Genomic DNA, 18375 nt, shown 5'->3' on the forward strand with positions numbered 1-18375 from the left:
GTGTAACTCTAACACTTAAATACTGAAGTGAAAATGTTGGGACATGCATAAAATAAGCAACTGAATACAAAATGTATATCAGCTATTGTACTGATTTATTAATCACATTTATTTTACTTTATAAGAAACCTATTTTAAACAGTAATCTAAAGTTGCCACAAGAGTACCTAAGATCTTTTAATGTACTTCACACCAGTAATATTGTGTCTTAGACAGAGATGTACATTAGAGAGAGGATAATTTGCAGTTAGTCCTGTCTTCATCTCCTAATGCTTCATTAGCTGGCATTCTCTATCTGTTGCAGTATTTATCTTGCTGGCCACTATTTATCTGAAGAGAAAGAGAATTTAAAATTAACTGGAGTTCTCAGGTGCTCTGGGATGTCAGAAGAATTAAGTACATTTACAGAATAGTATGGAAAAATGTTCTTTTATGGCCATCTGTGTGCAGCCAGAACAAGCATCTGGCAGTTGTTTTGTGGTCATAAAGAAAGGGTAACCACAGTGTAAATGTCACCAAAGAAAAAGCATCTCACTGAGCTTTTTTTTTAAATCTTCAGCTTGGTCATTTCTAGACCTAACATTGCAATTGATTATTCATGTTTAGTTTAGATGCTGAGAAAACAGAGGAAACAAAAAATGCCAGTGTGCAGTCCTAATTTGGATTACTACTCTCTAACTTTGTAGGAGTGGCATTTCAGGTCATCCTCACCCTCCTCTATAGAAAACAGCCATCTCACCCTGGTTGCACATTCCAAGATGCTGTATTTATACCATTTACCCCTCCACTGTATCCTGCCAAATCTGGCCATGATGCCCCATGGAGGTGCCTGGGTGAAGAATACAGTACATAAAGTACTTTACTGTCATTGGTTCTGGATCATACGGCATTTTTAGCTTCCCATCTCATAACAGCTCAAACACTGGCATGTTACACGATTTCTATGTAAAAGACTTTTATATATGTTAAAATTACTCTCTTTCAGTGCACTGTTTCTTGTGGAGGGGGCATTCAGCGAAGAACTGTGAAGTGCATGAATACAGAAACTAATGAAACTGAAGATGACAGTATGTGTGTGAATAAACCCAAGCCCACAGAGTATCAGAAATGCAATCAGCAAGACTGTAGGAAAAGTACAGGTATGACAATACACCTGCATCAGTCAGTTTCCAAAAAACTTTCCGTTTTTGCTGAGATTCTGTAAAAAATGGAAGCTGACCTTATTTATCAGCTTGTGAATACTACAGGCTCAGTAATTATAGGTCAGGCTAGCTCGCTACTGCTCAGCTGCACTGTTGGCAGAATCCCGTTGTCACGTTCTCCATCCCTACTGGCCTTGTGTTGCCATGATGGGGAATGGAGTTCTCCAAACACACGTCCTAATTTATGGTGCCACAACTAAATGAATCAGTTTGCTCATATTGACCTGTTTCAGGTAACTCACAGGCTGCTTTGAGGGCTGTGGAAGGATGTGTTGTGAGTCTGAACAGATGCCATTTCTTAAGACAGATAGCCCTATGGAATATCAAATTCTGAACTGGGAGGGCAAGCAAGCAAAGTGAGACACTGTAATGTGTCTGGCAGGGAACCCAAATACAGTGTTGGCACTATGGATTCAGTGTCCCACAGGGTGAGACTGCCTCTGAAACGAAGAGGTGGAGAGAAGTCCTCTTGTGACTCAGGGTGTCCTGTACCTCTCTCCTTCAAGGCCCCAGGAGTCCAGTTGTGTAGATGGTTAATAGTCCGGCAAAGAAGTGGCAGGGAGGGAGGAAGCTTACTGAAGGCTGTCTGTAGTCTGTGTACTGGGATATCCAGCAGCTACCCTCAGGCAAGAGCACCAACAGCTCAGAGTCCCTCTGGAAGAGCCTTCAAAGGCCTTTGGGAGGAAGATTCTTCCCTCTTAGCAAGTCAGTAGTAAGGGTCCCATCTGGCAATGAGACGAGTCGTTGACTCCTGAGGGCAGTGCAGATCTGGCATACACTTGGGAGTGATCCATCACTCCTCCTGCTCTTCAAAGGTCTTTGGCACATGTATTGCCCTAGGGTTGAATTGGTCTGCTTATCTCTTGTCCCTCTCATGTTCAGAAAGACAGACTCAGATAAATATTACCTACGCAGATTAATAATAGTTATTTCTGTGAAGAAAAGCTCAAGGTGCTAGTAAATTTAAGAATGCCCTCTTAGGTAGATCAGGGGTCCAGGCAACCCAATATTGTGTCTCCAGCAATGCAGTAGAAGATGCTAGTGAGGGAGAATGCGGGAGTTTAGTCCTTTCGTTTGATTCATTTCTATGGTATTCCTCCAGCATTCCCAACTGACATATTTGGACTACTAAGGCGTGCCTTTTAGTTTAAATTTATGGATCTTTTTCCATTAATATGTTGCATCACTTTTTGACCCTGTAATGCTGTCTGCTTCCACCCTCTCCTGTGGCAGCAAGTTCCAGAGTTTCACAGCCTGCTGTGAAAAGAAGTGCTTTTATCTGTTTTAAACTACCTTCATACTAGTTTCATTGAGTTTCCTTAATTCTGGTGCTGAGAGATTTGCTGAACAACAGCCTTGCATTCACCTAATCCACCACCTTTGGTAAACCTTGACTCTCCCTCTAGCCATCTCTTCTCACAGCTGAGGACCCCCCATTTTGTCATATCTAACTAAATCTGACACATCTCAGTGTATTAAAGCTGCCACGGGCCTGTCAGCACAGTAATACACGCAGTTCCAGTCCCTGGCTTATTCTGGTGCTGCAGAAATTGAAGCGTAGTCAAGCTGAACACGTAGTTACACGTGCCTTGTACGTGCCCCTCTGCCTGCCCTGCGTGGCTCCGCAGCACGCCGCCGGCCCATTGCGCTTCTCTTAAAGAAGAATTCTATTACAAGAACGCAAAAATACCAGGCTTGCAAATCACTGTTGCTAGGCTTTCTCTGGCGGTTCTTAAAAGCAGACACATTAAAGTGAAAAACGCAGATCAGCTATGTCTGCTGCAGAAGTAAAGCCTCACTGCATAGTAATAAAAGACTGCTGTTTTCCAAGACAGAAGGTCATGTGAAGTTTAACAGGACCTGCTCGCTTAAAAGTCCTAAAATTTCAGTGGGATCAAGCTGACCCCATAATACAAAGGAAGAGAAAGCCATAATAAGTAAGAGACTTAACAGGCATGCCTGTCTGGCATAAAGCATTAAAATTCTAGAAATACAGATAATTTGTCAGCAAAATATAGCTCATTCTTCTCATCTTCTCCACCACAGGGCTACCCTGCGGCAAAGACCAGCTGTCGCCTCACTTCTGCCAGAGGCTGAAAGGCATCGGGAAGTGCACGCTGCCATCAATACAGACTCAGTGCTGCTTCACGTGTAGGCATCCCCGAATTCGTCACAAAGCAAGATACTGGGATCAACGAGGCCTCAAACAACAAAATTACACTAAATCTAGAAGAAAATCACCTCAAAACCAAGAAAACAACAACCAAGCTGCTCAGCACTAGCTGGTTTTGATCTAGTTGCTTTGAGTAGGGCTTCTGTTTACAGGTTTTATGTTTCTTCTTTTTTTTTCCTGAACCACCCAACATAAATGAAAATCTGTGATCAAAACTGGGAAAACACATCCCTTAGGGTTATCAGTCCTAATTTACTCCTTCAAATTGTCTCTGTAATAGTCCAGAATTCATAACGTAATTTGCAATGTACCAGCAGCTAGTACTTCTTAGGCGTGCATAGAGGCTAGAAACAAGCTTGCAAGTTTTTTTTTATTTTTTTAAATGGATGTTTTACTTGTTCTTTTTTCCATTTATTTTCCGAATGCCACTTGAAACAGCAGCACCGCTTACTCAAGAGTGCTGGGTGAAGGCGGCCGACGGGGCAGCAGACACAGACCTGTGCTGTGGGCCAGATCCCTCTATGCTCACTCACTTTTCTGTTCCTGGGAATCAAGGTGAAGTGGCAGTGTTTCTCTAAATTGTTTGCTCACTTCATAAATTTAAAAGCAGAGTTTTATCATAACTGATTGTGATACGTAGGCCAAATTGAAACATTGGGTTTTTCAAAAGAAAAAATGTTCCTTTAGTACTTGACTGAACCTCTAAAGGATACCTCAGCAATAGCCTGTCCTGGCCAGTTTTCTTCTGCTACAAATGTCTTGCTGTAACCTGAAAACCCCACCAAATATGGGATGTTAAGTTCCTGAATACATTTTAAGCAGCATTTCTTGGTACCATGAAAGCAAAGCTGTTTGCATCTACCATCTTAACAGATAGATTGTAATTCACACCTGTGTTGAGTGATAGAGCTATCATTTAATCCAGTATCTCCCAGTAGAGTGTAAGCCCACATCCACATGAGTACTCTGTCACCTCACTCACAGCAAACTTTTCCCCCAGTGCAAATCCTTGATCGTAGTGAAGGTGAGGGCGCCTGGGGCAGGAGCCTGAGACCCAGAGTGTCTGTGGAGCTCTGGGCTTCAGGCATTAGGAGAGCCCTAGCCAAACAGCGTATCTGTTTTGATATTTAAGAAAATGGCAGAAAAAAACTCTAGGTAGACTAGATTGGACCTTTTGAAGCAAAGCCGGGCATTTTCAAAAGAGGTGTACAGAGTCTGACATTTAGATTCCTTTGAAATTCAGTAGGATTTGGACACCTAGGTTCTTCATGCTCTTTTGAAAATCTCAGATTTACTCCCTAGCTACTTGACAATTTGAGATTGTAATACAGGGAAATGTCACGTTTTATGCAGTGTAGAGTGAGACACATAGCCATGAATCCAAGTGTCACTATGGTTACAGAGCTGTGACTAGCAATAGCCCTATTTCTAGACAGACCTTTATGAAAGTTAATAGAAATATTTGGCCTGGCTATAACGTATTAGCCTAATGATGGCCACAAGTCTAATTGTCCTTTTTCATAGGTTTGTGACCTTTGGCTAAAGGCTCACTTCATCACTTGAAGTCTCTGGGAGTTCAGGCTATGCAGCATGGTAAGGTTAGATTTATTAACCTCTGTGGTGGTGATATAACCCCAGTTATAGGTGCTGATAAAACTTAAAATCCACTGTTAAAAATATGGTGCTACTATAACAGATGTGGGGGATGACTTACAATGGTGCATGTGCATGCATGTGTGTACATAGCATACATGCACATACTCTATAAATAATACGTGTATATGGTGTTGCTGGCCAATGCCAGACATAATGCTTTTTTAAGTTTTACAGCATGCTTATGAGATCCTTCAGAGGTCCTGAATGGCTACTGACCCTTGGAGCAATAGAAATCTGGGCAGTTCTTATTCCACTGGACACAGAAATATTAAATCATGTGAAGCAATGGAGGTGTCCCATCTGATTCAGGAAGCATTTTGTCAGGGCTTGGCCTCGGGCTGCATTGTCTAGAGCAGAGCCTGTACTGCTGCATCCAAGGCAGTTCTCTGGTGGCCAGACGCCCTGGCCTGGTGGACAATGCAGATGCTTCTGATGCTCCCAGAAGCACCTTCTAGGATTTGGGCAGGACAAAGTTAGATTCACTTCAGAGTCAGACTCCTCTGTGCTCAGAGGTACCTGCAATGTTGTATCCACAGAGGTCAGCCCAAGTGGGCCATCATGTATGTCTGCTAATGAAAAAGCAGCTGACTGAGTGCATACGGGGCAGGTGGGAGGAAAAGTGCCTGGGGCGGTTGTCCCTTCTGGTGCTCCTTATGGCTAGTGTGGAATAAAACCATTTCTGGCTTCATTGTTTTCTTCAGGGAGTTGTAATTTCATTTGAAATGGATAAAAGTGAATGAATTATATTATGGACATTAATCAAAATAATCTTTCTACCCAGGGAAGCACAGTCATCACTGTTGCTCAGCTTAAAACTTTAGGGAAAAGGCTGTGACCACAACATGAACTGTTTTAATTGAGCAGTGCCACTGCAGTATTTTACATAGGTTCCTACATCGCACTCATTAGCCTAATGTCTCCTCTCTGCTAATAATATGTGCAGTCATCTCTCCCGTCCATTTAGCAAGATTCCTTTCTTATGACATAACTATTTTTAAGTAAAGATGGATTTATGATCCTAACCCACATGGTTACTATTCTCAAAACTGAATAGAGTATTAAGCACAGAGGCACAATGTCATTATATTATCATATTAGCCTGAGACACATCAGCTTCAACAGGTCGCTCAGGAAAAAAAATGTGTATCTCGCACATTCACTGCTTGTTCTAACATTTCAAGGTTTAAAAAGCAAACTACAATAACATATTTTTTTCAAGCTTCAATAAATGGCATTGCTTATGTCTGATGTCTCTGGTATTTTATGTTTCCAGTGCAAGAAGATTCATAAGATGGAATTCCAAGGAAAAAAAAAAAGCTTAAATAGTATCTTTTCTATTACGGGGGAATCCTCATCATTGAGTTATTTTGATGCTTGGTATTCCAACATAAAAGAGATCGTTAAAAAGGGTGAGGCAAAAAGTAGTAGTATAAAGCATGCTGCTAAGTAAAAATATATGTTAATAGACTTAGATATTTCCTATGAATTAGATGACATATTGCCACTTCTAGTCCCAGCAGATGCGCCTTAGCTCCTTGGCAGCAGATGTGTGCATGTCTACTGTGGGATATCTTTGTTTTCCTGAAGAGTTGTATACAATATGATCGTGCCCGCTCCTCCGACCCCCCAGCCTCCGGAATCTTTTCAATACTCAAGTTTTGCAAGAACTGCTGATGCTGATGCCCAGAAACTTAACCACGCTAACCCAGTTCCTTGAGGTGCCAGCCCAGGAGCGCAGGCATCGCAGTTAGGCATATATGCTTGGGTAGTGAGCACCATCAGTTTGCACTCACTGACCGAACTCCACCCGTGCATCCATCTGTGGGTTCAGCCTCGTAACACCCTACCTACGTTGCAGGAAGTTGCTCCTTCTGACTTCACAAAGCAAGCGTGGATCTCCAGCTCACATCCCTGCACAGGCACTCTAAGGGAGGGGAACAGAGTTGAAGCTCCCCCGACTTTGCAAAGGCTCATTAGGCACTCCCTGGGTGACTTGCAGCACAGCATGCAGCCTGATGAGCAGTTTCTGCTGCGCTGTGCGGCATGGCTCACTGCGCTTTTTTGGCCTGGAGGTGGAGGTCTCTTCTCCCAAGCAACAAGAGATAGGACAAGAGGAAACAGCCTCAAGTTGTGCCAGGCGTGGTTTAGGATGGATATTAGCAAAAAATTTCTTCACTGAAGGAGTTATCAAACACTGGAACAGGCTGCCCAGGGAAGCGATGGCATCTCCATCCCTGGAGGTATTTAAAAGACAGGTAGGCGTGGTGCTGAGGGACATGGTTTAGTGGTGGTTTCAGCAGTGTTAGGTTAATGGTTGAACTTGATGATCTTAAAGGTCCCTTCAAAGCTAGACAATTCTTTGATTCTGTCATTCTAACATGGTCCTTGGCAGCTGTCCTCAGCTGGATTCAGTGATTCAATGGCCTTGGCTGGGGACTGCGACATAATGTATCCCTTCTCCTTATATTGGCTGGAGAGCAGTACTTTTGAGGCTCATGAAGGCTAATCAGTCAAAGAGTTCTGCCCCAAAGCCTAGGCTGTGAGAGGCCGCAGTCTGACTTCCCTCCAGATACGAAAGGGAAGGGGTTGAACCCGGCTTCCTAATTAATAGACCAATATAGTGCTCAAGGCACTGAGCAAAGGACACGGTGTAAGAGTCAGCTCTTATTATGCCATAAAGGCAGAACAAAACCCTGAATTCCCGCTCGTTCAGCATGAAGTCTCAATAAATGAAAGAAAGGGTGAATCTTGGATTTTAAACCCTTCAGGGTTGTCTTGGATTTGCGTAAATACTATCTGCTAGCAAGAAGAGAACGTGCTGCATGTGTAGAGGCTGGGGGAAGCTGGAAGCAAGAAAAGGCTGCATCTGAGGTCAAGCCGGTTCCTTGCGAACGAGGAGCCCCAGGCAGGTGAAGGTCACCGTACGTGGGAGCGTTTCAAGGCAGTGCACGGCTTTGCTGCAGCAGTAACCCTTGGGATGTGAACAGCCGCCCGGGGCTGCTCTCTCCTAATGCCGCGTCTGTGGTCCTGCCTGCCGGACTGCCTGGGCAAAGGGCATGGCTGTTCACTGTAGCGCTGGTGTCAGGGGAGATTCCCACCGGGAATGCTGGCATGCTGGAGTGATGGAAAAACTAATGGGAAACCACCATAAGGAAAGCTCCAGTGTGAGGGAAGCCAATTAATGAACTAGCAGAGAGGGAATGCTGTATTACAAACCCATGAGGACTCTCTGTGAACGGGAGTGTGGTGAATTTTCAAGTTCCCCACATGCTTATTTACGCAGATGGCAGCCATGGAGAGTCTCTTCTCTGTGTGTTCTGCATGTTATCTATTTCATACAATAGGTGAACTAATGAAGGTGGAGATTAAATTACCTCTTATCCAATGTGTTTCACTTGGAAGTGTATTATTCGGTTGTTTGGCTCTGGCAGTAAAAATACATTGTCATGTTATAATATACGGGAGCCTGAATCAGACTCGTAACAAGTGCTGGCTTACAAAATTACTGTCTTTTGCTGCAATGCCTGCTATCTGAAAGCTAACTGAATGGCATTTTTCTCCAGAGGAAAACTGCAAATTCGTTTCTACCCGTCCCTAGCCCCAGCCTTCACGGGACACAGCCCTGGCCCTGGCAGTCAAAGCAAGTCACTGGAGTAACGAACGTGCTGAGATACCGGTGAGATTCTGGCCCCAGCTGTGCCAGGCCCTGACCCAGCAGCCGTGGACCTTGATGAAAAGGGACTGACTTTACTCCTCCTGCCCGTCTGGTGAGCTGTGAGCCCCGCTGGCCTTGGCTTCACAGCCACACAAAACTAAAGGTATTGCACCTGAGCTGAGGGGAGGCCGTGAGCATCCTCAGGGCCCAGGATGAAGCAGGAGTTTGCTTAGAGCAGACGTCCCCCCCTGTTCGCCAGGGCTCCCTGCGTGTGACCTGGAACCTGTCAGCCCCCCGTTGCTCCTGGGTCACTCCATTTCTCATCATGCCCGTCTTCCAAGTGTGTGTTTAGGCAAGGTGGCAGAGGGGATGTTGCAGCAGCCAGACCCTGCTAGAGCTAATGGGAGAAGAAATGGGTCTTGGTAATTATTGTAGTTACATGTTCGACTAACGTGATTTTGGCTGAAGCTTCCTGCTGGCTCCTGCTCCCCTCCCGAAGGGACACGTGGTGGGATTGATGAGGGTACCCTCATTTATATGGGGACCCTACTGGGAGCAGGCAGGGTCGTAAAACCTGAGCAAGGATGCCGGGGCTTCTGATCTGCTGCTCCTTTGCCTCTTCACCACCCACTCAGGCCCAGCTTCAGTCTGCTTGACCTGCAGTCACCCTCCAAATGGGAAATGTGTCTTTCACCCCTTGTAGGACTCACAGTATCCAAAAGAGTGGTGAGATGGGGAACACAAAACCATTATCTGCCGAGCTCAACAAATCCCTTGAGCAAACCGTGTCTCTGGGTTCACTGGCTGCTGTTGTGACGAGCGTGTAAGGAGGCAAGAAGTGTCCTGCCAAGACAAAGGAAGCTTTGCCTGGGGAGCTTTTATCCTGCTGCTGTGACTGCCGTGGCTGTGACCCTTATTGAGCCTGAAACTGCAGAGGGTAATCAAGACTGGAGCTGAAAATTTCCATCCACTACAGCCAGTCACCCTTGCCCTAGGCGCAGAATGAGTTTGTCTGCGTAAGTGTGAAGTTTTTGTTAAGCATCAACGGGGACAAGCTGTGCTAGAAAGTCGAGCTGCTGAGAAGTGGAGTATTGGGAGTGTTTGAAACATTTTGCACATTATGTCAGGGTCCATGAGAAATCATGACTGATGTCAAAAGTGATAATTTTGATATTTCTGAAGTGAAATGCTTCTGTTGGGGAACGTAGGTGTTCACAGGACAGAAGCTGTATTGGCTGGTTCATCCGTCAGCTGCCACTTGCCTGGATTCAGGTACCTAGCTGCAGCGTGGTGTGAGTGCCTTAAGTGCAGGTTTCTGCTGGATGCCAGAGCTTTCCCTTTCCAGTCTTTCCTCTTGGCAGAGTTTTCCACTATAGAGTGACAATTTTGTCAGCACAGACAGTATAATGTGATATTTCAGGCCGTCAGCTGAGAGCAAGGAGCAGTCCCCTCTCCAGCACAGAGGGAAACATCTCAGTTTCATCTTGTACCTGGATGGTCTTTTTTTTTTTTTTTTTTTTTTAAATAAATGATCAGTCAGCTGAGAAAGAAACAGTTACTCAGAAAAGCTATTATTCTAGTGGCCAGGCACATTGTGTTGGTTTTATACAGGAAATCTGCTGAGCACAAAGCCAAAAGTTGCTGGTTTCACCGAGTGTGTTTTACCAGCCAACAGCAAAGGCAAGTTGATGCTGAATTGGCTCAGGAAGCGATTACCAGCAGTCCCCAAACAGATTTATAGGGTTTGTCTGACCGACTCCCCTTGTTTCTGCACACAGAGGGCTGTCATGTGCTTGGGCCTGAAGACCTTTTGTAGGGGAAACAATAAAATAAGTCTCCGAGGAAAGAACACTGTGTGTGCTCTGCAGTAGCCTGTGCCTCTCAGGTGGGAGTTGCCTGCTGAGATGAAAGTACGCCGTGTATGGAGCACGTAATCTACTGCAGATTAGAGCTACACCGGCACCGGGTTTCTTTCTCCTCTTTCATTGTCTTTATTTATTGGTTTCCTTTACATTTGGTGAATGACTGTAAATATTTACCCTAGGTTACTGAATTAAGTTTGCTGGTAAAAGAAGAGCGTTGCATCCTTGACAGTACTTGTCTGACCAAAGGAAAAGTATATTCTTCATTTGAGCTATGTGGGGGTTGTGTCCCAGTGAAATCAAAACATCTTGTTTGCTCAGGAGTTGGGCTGCTAGGATGATGGAAACTCATGATTAACGTCATGTTTCATTACTACATGTTTTCAAGCTTTTTGCCTTTTGCTAGCTGCCGTTCTTGTACCTTCTGCTTCCCACCTCAGGACTGTGCTCTTTCAGTGCCAGGAATGGGTGCAGCCCCCATTAGAAGTCTGTTCCACAGAGAGGTGCTTGCAAACTTGGGTCAGATCACCTCTCTGCCTTCCCGTAAAGGAAATAAATGCACTGAGTTTCTCCAGTTGTTCCAAGGCATATGTCATGGACTTCATTTTTTTTCCTGTTCTGTTTTTGAACCCTTAAAAATTTAACTTTCCATGTGCAGACACATAAACTTGCTACAGTATTGCAAATCTGGCCTTGTCACTGCACGCAACGTTAGTATTTATTATTTATTTAGGGTCAAATTTTACTTATTGCATTAGGTTATAAACATAAATTCAGTTGCCATTACCATCCTGCTGTTTTCCAATATCATGAACTTCAGCATGCAACCCCCCTCTTCTGTGTGAACTCTCATCTTTGCTTTTAGTTTTTCTTCCTTTATGAAAGCAGATCTTTAAATTCCACTGACTTTAGCAAGTGACCCAGTTCACCCTATCTAACCAATCTATCTCCCGCATTTACTGTCTGGGCAATTTTTGTGTCATCTGCAAATATTCTCAGCACTGATTTTCTGTTTTCTTCCAGATCACCAATAAAGACATTTAATGGCAGGAATATCCCTCTACAGGAATGAAAGTGCTTGGTTAATGTTTCCCTTGTGTATTATTTTTATGATGAATTCTGAATGTGCTTGTGTTTAACATAGTGGTAGCTTATACAATCAAAATATTTTATGGGGCGGAATGAATTTTTTCACAGGTATCTTTTGTTCAGTCCAGCCAAGCTTGTCGTCTGTTGGAGGGAAGCTATGTTAGGGTTGTGGCTTTTACTGGGTTGGTTCTTGTCAAACCAGCCTAATAAAAGCCACAACCCTAACCTTTGTCTTACTGAAGTTTCAACCTCAAGGCACGCTCAAAACATGCTCAACAGCAGCTTTGAAATGTCCTTGATCTCAGCTTTTGGTTAGCATAACCGTTGAGACATCTTGGGGTCAGCTGGCCGGTTGCCGTCTTAAGCATCCAAAATGCGAAGAAAGCAAAACAGGAGACTTGTAGAGGAGATGCCTTGCATGACATGCTTCTCTGTTACCTCTTGACACTTCTAATTATGCATTTGAAATCATAGGAATTTTGAAAACTTAATCAGCTGCTCTTCCAACCAGCCACAGACCAGCACATGGGAACAGCAAGACTCCAGGAATTCGTTACGGCAGAGAAAAAACTCCATCTGGCTTCTCTTCACACTAGTGGCTGTTGTGCTGACTGTAAAGCTTCACCCGGGAGGTGTTCCTAGGGCACCCCCTGAAGCTGTCTGCCAGGAGCTTGCAGGCCCAGTGTTCACAGCTGGGTGAAGCCTGGCTGTGGAAGCAACTGAACTTTATGGAGTGAGGATGGTACCGACCTGTCCCCGGAGGTGACACACCATGTTTCTGTAGACCGTGTGCTGAGACACAGCAGAAAAAAGTCTCTTGCTTCTGATGTGTGGCAGCAGCAACAGGGACCAGCAGGGATTTCTGTGGGCTGGCTGCTTTTCTGGACCCAGGCAGGAGCACTGTCTCCTTGCAGAGCCCAGGCTGAGCAGCACTTTAGCACATCTGAGGGTGTTATGATGCGGGAGATCCCGGTTTTGAAAGCCTTCCTGAGGCAATACTGACATGTGCCTGAAGATTTGATCAGCGGGGGAGCCTGCCGTGGGAGATGCTGTGCTCCAGGCTCGTGTTGGAAAAGGTGCCTCCCAAGCCCAGGCTGCCACCTTGGTGCACACGGGTGTTAATCCAGAGCTTTCCTGCTCATCCCCAGGGGCCATTGGTTGGCCATGGCTCATACAGAGTGAAACCAAATAGAGGAAGGAAGGCTGGCATGGGAGCTGGCTGTCCTTATCGCTGCCTTAATTGAGCAAATAATCCTAAAGATCTCTATAGCTGAAGCCAGGAACAGAGCTGCTTTTGATCTGAGGAGACTGCTCTTGTTTTTCTCAGTGACAGCTTAGAAGGGAAAGTATATGTTTTATAAGCAGACCCAGCTACTGCTGGTTTGGAGGGGAAAGCAGGTGGCAACTTGGAGTGCCAGAAATTTGTGAGAGGAGGCAGGTGACCGTGACCCTGTTACAAATCCAGGTGCCCCGGATTTCTCTGTGTAGTGCTGAGCTGTGGTCCTTCCGGATGGATCCCAAAAGCACAGCCATAGGTTTGGAGTCGGGCAAAACGCCCATGGACCACTCCAAAGCAGTGGTAATTATTGATGACTGGTAAAACGAAGTCAAAATGTGTGCAATTTTCTTAAGAGAAGGAATTTCGTTGTTGCAGAGAAGGACTTGCCACTTTCCCCTTGTGCTACCACTGTGTAAGCTTGTGAACAAGGAATAATTTGAATTGACAATTTTGGGAACGCTTATCTTCGATGATATGAGCTCACTGTCTATTTAGCCATCTTATAACTGAAAATGCCACCTTCTATATGAGATAATATCAGATATTATTTCAAATGTCAGTGGTTTCTAGCTTATAAAATAATAGCTGGACTCTGAATCTCTAGACAGTTCAGAACTGGAGCTGGTCAGCAGTTTTTTAATGGATAAAAAGAGACTTCACTAAAGATATTTTGTTCGACTGTGAGAAGCTCAGAATTCGTTTTTAAAACTGAAATATTTTAGAATAAATGACATTTTATTAGAGAAAGTGATTTCTTTTTTTCCATGGTGAAAAAAAAAAAAAAAAGAAGAATATTGCCATAGCTAACATCTTCCTTTCAAAGTAAAGTCCTGGCAAAGCTGTAGTTGTTAGTGGAAAGCTGACAAGCAATCAAAACCTTGACCTGTGTCTATTTGTTTGACCCTGTGTGCGCTCCTGGCAAGTACTGAGAAGTAACAACGTGTTTCTGAAATGATGCTGTTAACTCCAATGTCCTGTCTAATTTCCTTTCTGTGCCTACATTTCGCCCCCATAAAGATTGGAGGGATACTGCGTGGTAACTGATGAGCTGTGCTATCATTTATTATTGTTGTTCACTGTTAAATAGCCTTTATGTGCTATATGTTATATGGCACTGGGTGTTATTTATTAACATAAGCAACTTCAAATCATGATTCATATGAAATTGCTATCTCTGTGATCTGTAAAGAGTCCTAAAATGATGCATTGAATAAAATTTCTACCTCAAATACCAAGTCGTGCAACTTTGAAGAGGCAGCTGAATGAAACTGAACAGCAATTCCTAAGATTTTCATCAGCAGAAGCTCGCCCTTTCCCCATTTTTCAAATGAGAAGCAAAACCATAATTGCTTTACAACGTATTTTTTCTTGAAATTCAGTCCATCTTTGCAAAAAAAGCTTTACAAAGCTTTGGATAATTTTGAATGAAGCTTCAGATGTTCAGCTAAGTATCCCTGGAATGAAATTTGCATGACTGTAAGTTCCCAATTCGAAAACTGTTCTGATAACAGTGCAGGGTTTTTTTCTGACAAACATCCGTGTGTGCATCCTTTCACAATATCCCTGCCAGCCTTCACCTCCACTCTTCTAGCCACCTGCTACTTTCCATCACATCTAGAGCAATGTGAGTGATTTCTCCCTAATAAACTTCTTTCTTCATCTTTGTGGCCCTTCACGGGACTCTCTCCAGTATGTCCATGTCTCTTCCACTGGGCAGCCCAGCGCTGGACCCAGCACTCCAGATGTGTCTCACCATGCTGAGCAGAGGGGGTTGGGTCAGCCCCCTTGATCTGCTGGTGATGCTCTGCCTAATGGAGCCCAGGATGCTGTGGACTGCCTTTGCCATGAGGGCACATTGCTGGCTCCTGTTCACCTTGTCCACCAGCATCCCCAGACAGCTTTCCACTCAACAGGCCCCCAGCCTGTACTGGTGCTGGGGGTTATCTGCCCCCAGGTGCAGGACTTTGCATCTCCCTTTGTTGAACCGCCTGGGGTTCCTGGCAGCCCGTTTCTCCAGCCCCAGTGAGGCCCCTCTGGATGGTGGCACAACGCTCTGGTGTATCAGCCACTCCTCCCAGTGCAAACCCTCTGAGCTTGCACTCTGCCCCATTGTCGGGTCATTAATGAAGATGTTAAACAGTACTGGTACCATTGTCAGCCCCGGGGTACCCCACTAGTCACTGCCCTCCAGCTGGACTTCATGCTGCTAATCACAACCCTTTTAGCCTGACAGTTCAGCCACTTTTCGGTCTACCTCATACCCATTTATCTAGTCTTCATCAACTTGTCAATAAGGATGTTACGGAAGTCAGTAGCAAAAGCCCTACTAAAGGTGAGATAGACAGCAGGTAGGTGAATTCAAAACACAGTTTTGCTTGACTGATGGGAGCCCAGCAGACTTTGCCAGACTTTGCCTGGGGCAGTTAAAGATGCGCTGATGGTGACCACGGTTGCAACCCAAAGCAAAAAGGCTGTCAAAACCAAGTACAGGCTAGGAACATATTCAGCAAGCTAAGCCCTTTACAGAATGTGGGTAACTGAAACAAATAATTTCTTTTTAGAGGAAATTCAGTCCTCAGTCTTCTCACTCCGCACTTACAAAAGGGTAACTGAGACCCAAATGTTATTTGCAGCTGAGGTGGAGAAAACAAAACCAGCCTATCTTGCACTGAATTGTATCTGAGGATGATGACTACTGGGCTGCAGTTCTTTATTGAGATTTGTTTTTGTGAAATCCTTGTGCTGCTATGACAGCGGGTAGATCCTTGCCAAGGGCTGTGATGTTCCCTTCCCGCCTGGCGCCTCCCCGCCACCAGCTCTTCCCGCTTCCTGAGCAGCAATGGTTCTTGTCAAGTGTAAATGCCTTTGTTGTGATGCTACAGAAACCCAACAATAATAAAGAGCTGTGGAGATAAAAATCTTCCCACCTCCACCATAAAGACTGAAAACTATTGGAGGGAGGGAAAAAGTAAATTGCTAGCTGTCGGGCTTTTGATGCTTTTGCCTTTTCAAGTGTATAATAGAGGTCTTCCTGCACACTCCAGAGCTGTGTAGCAACTCACCCAGCTTCTGAAGTTGCTCATACAGAACAGAGCAGAAAGGAGAAAAAGAGTCGCTGATAAATTACTGGGGAGAGGGATCAAGCTGTTGCGAGTAGCTTGGAGAGATCTCCCAGCCACCAAAGTTGGTGCCTAAACACTGTGCAGCGTTGTCTAGAGAAATAACCCCAAACTGGGCTGCAAAGCCTCAGCACACATTCATCTCCCTCTAGAATTACGCTTGATCATGATGTCTGATGAAAACTGCCTGCTTGGTGGGTGTACCAGGTCTGAAAGCCCTGCTGATCAGCCGTGGGGAAGAAGCAAACAGTGGGTTGGATTTTTTTGGTCTGTTTTTTTTTCTGGACTTGGTTATCTGTGATAGTTTATGAAGACTGTCGTATTCTGAAGAACTGAAGATGATAACTGTTTAAAGGCACTGGTGGTATTTTGAGCACTGCATCAATAATGGGCCTGAAATACCATAAGCCAAGGTAGAGCAGAGAAGGGCTTGATTGATTTTTTTTCCTTTTGCAGCTTTTGAAGCAGCACCTCGCTGGGCTCCTAGGGCTCCTCTTGCCACTGGGGCAGCGTGGCCCTTGTGAGAGTGCTTTCCTGCAGACCCTGAGACAGAACCAGTACAGTCTGAAGGAACCCGTGGCGCAGAGCTGTACGCAGTGGGTGACACAGTCGGGACTGGGTGTCAAACACCTGGTCAGCAAGTGTCTGGAGGAGGCGAAGGCTTGATGCTGCTGTCAGCCTTAGCAGAGGTAACGTAGGGCCCCAGAGCTTTGCCGAATTGAGCCTCAAAGGGGTACTGTGAGTATCCAGAAATGCTGTGCGGCTGCTGGGCCAGGACAGCCCTTCAGGGCTTGGGGGAAAAGGCGTTTGAGATTTGAGGTGAAGGTGGTGCCACTGAGAACAGGGAGTCACTGTCTCGACCCACAAACCAAATGCCGCATGGACTTGCAGCGGGGCTTTTTACAGATGCAATGTAAACAGCGAGGTAAAAAGATAAAAACTTTTGACCATATCTCTTTTTTTTTTTTCCCGTGGCTGATGGCGCAGTTCACTTACGGCTCTGATGTGAAAATCTGTGACAGTGAGTACTGGCAGCTGCTAAAAACGAGCAGCGCAAGAAACAGTGATCCCCTCGTGCCGTGCCTGTTTGGTGCGCACAGACCCCGCACGCGTACATACGCACACGTGCGTGGTCGCCCTTTCTCCTAACAAGCGCAATCCCATTAAAAATGCTGCTTGGCAAGGCAAAGAGGAGCGGCAGCGCGGGGTGGGGAGCAGAGCCCTGGTTTCCCGGGCTGAAGGTCCAATTCTTGCAGGCTTTAGCAGAATGACACAGGGCGAGTCGCTGCGGCGCTCTGCACTCCTGGTGCACCCTCTAATTAAATCGCCGGCTCCTCAGAGCAGAGGCTGCCTGTGCATGGCTTTGAACGATGAGGTTTTGATCTTGTTTGGGGTCCCTTGGCACTGCATTAATACTATTATATTAATCATGTTATGTGACTTGCTGCCACATCACCGGGACAGTTTTTAAGAGGAATGAGCCTGCGATGAAGGGGCAGAGCTGAAGATGGGAAGTTGAAATTTCTAGTCTGGATTTCTGTTGTCATTTTGAGCACAGCATTTGTTCCTTCGACTGGCATAAAGCCCTGGCTTGCACAGACTGGCCATCAGTGAACTATGATTTGTACAAATTCTCTTTGGATTGCCCCATTGCTGCTGTTACTTCTCTCTGACTGTGACACAGATAATCCATTTAAGCTCATGGTATCATGCTTGAAAAAAGGATGCATAAAAAAGGCGGTATCAATTACTGTTCAGAAGCAAATGGTGTTCTCCCAGGGGTTTGAAGCTGGGCATGAAGGCAAATCACATCCTGGGCTGCATCAAAAGCAGCGTGGCCAGCAGATCGAGAGGGGTGATTTTTCCCCTGCTACTCTGCTCTCGTGAGACCCCACCTGCAGTACTGCGTCCAGCTCTGGAGCCCTCAGACAAGAGTTGGAGCGGGTCCAGCAGAGGGCCACAAACATGATCAAAGGGCTGGAGCACCTCTGCTATGAGGACAGTCCGAGGGAGTTGGGGTTGTTCAGCCTGGAGAAGAGAAGGCTCCGGGGAGACCTTACAGCCCCTTCCAGTACCTGAAGGGGGCCTACAGGAGAGATGGGGAGGGGCTGTTCGCAAGGGCATGTAGCGATAGGACGAGGGGCAATGGTTCAAACTAGAGCAGGGTGGGTTTAGATTAGACATTAGGAAGAAGTTCTTTACAATGAGGGTGGTGAGACACTGGCACAGGTTGCCCAGAGAGGTGGTGGAGGCCCCATCCCTGGAGACATTCAAGGCCAGCAAGGTCAGGCCTGCTTACTGCAGGGGGGTTGGACTAGGTGACCTTTAAAGGTCCCTTCC

General features: G+C 45.5%; 1 protein-coding gene across 2 annotated transcripts in view; it reads left to right on the forward strand.

Moving 5' to 3' along the window:
- ADAMTS12 (ADAM metallopeptidase with thrombospondin type 1 motif 12) overlaps positions 1 to 6279 on the forward strand; it is a 168228-nt gene extending 161949 nt beyond the window's left edge. For both annotated transcript variants that reach the window (XM_054185127.1, XM_054185126.1), the window contains 2 exons: positions 986 to 1139; positions 3249 to 6279. In XM_054185127.1, the coding sequence (XP_054041102.1) occupies positions 986 to 1139; positions 3249 to 3484 (390 nt within the window). In that variant the 3' untranslated portion in view covers positions 3485 to 6279. The remainder of the gene's footprint in view (positions 1 to 985; positions 1140 to 3248) is intronic.
- Positions 6280 to 18375: the final 12096 nt, after the last annotated feature.

This window comes from Rissa tridactyla, chromosome Z (assembly GCF_028500815.1).
Source record: "Rissa tridactyla isolate bRisTri1 chromosome Z, bRisTri1.patW.cur.20221130, whole genome shotgun sequence".
Taxonomy (NCBI): domain Eukaryota; kingdom Metazoa; phylum Chordata; class Aves; order Charadriiformes; family Laridae; genus Rissa; species Rissa tridactyla.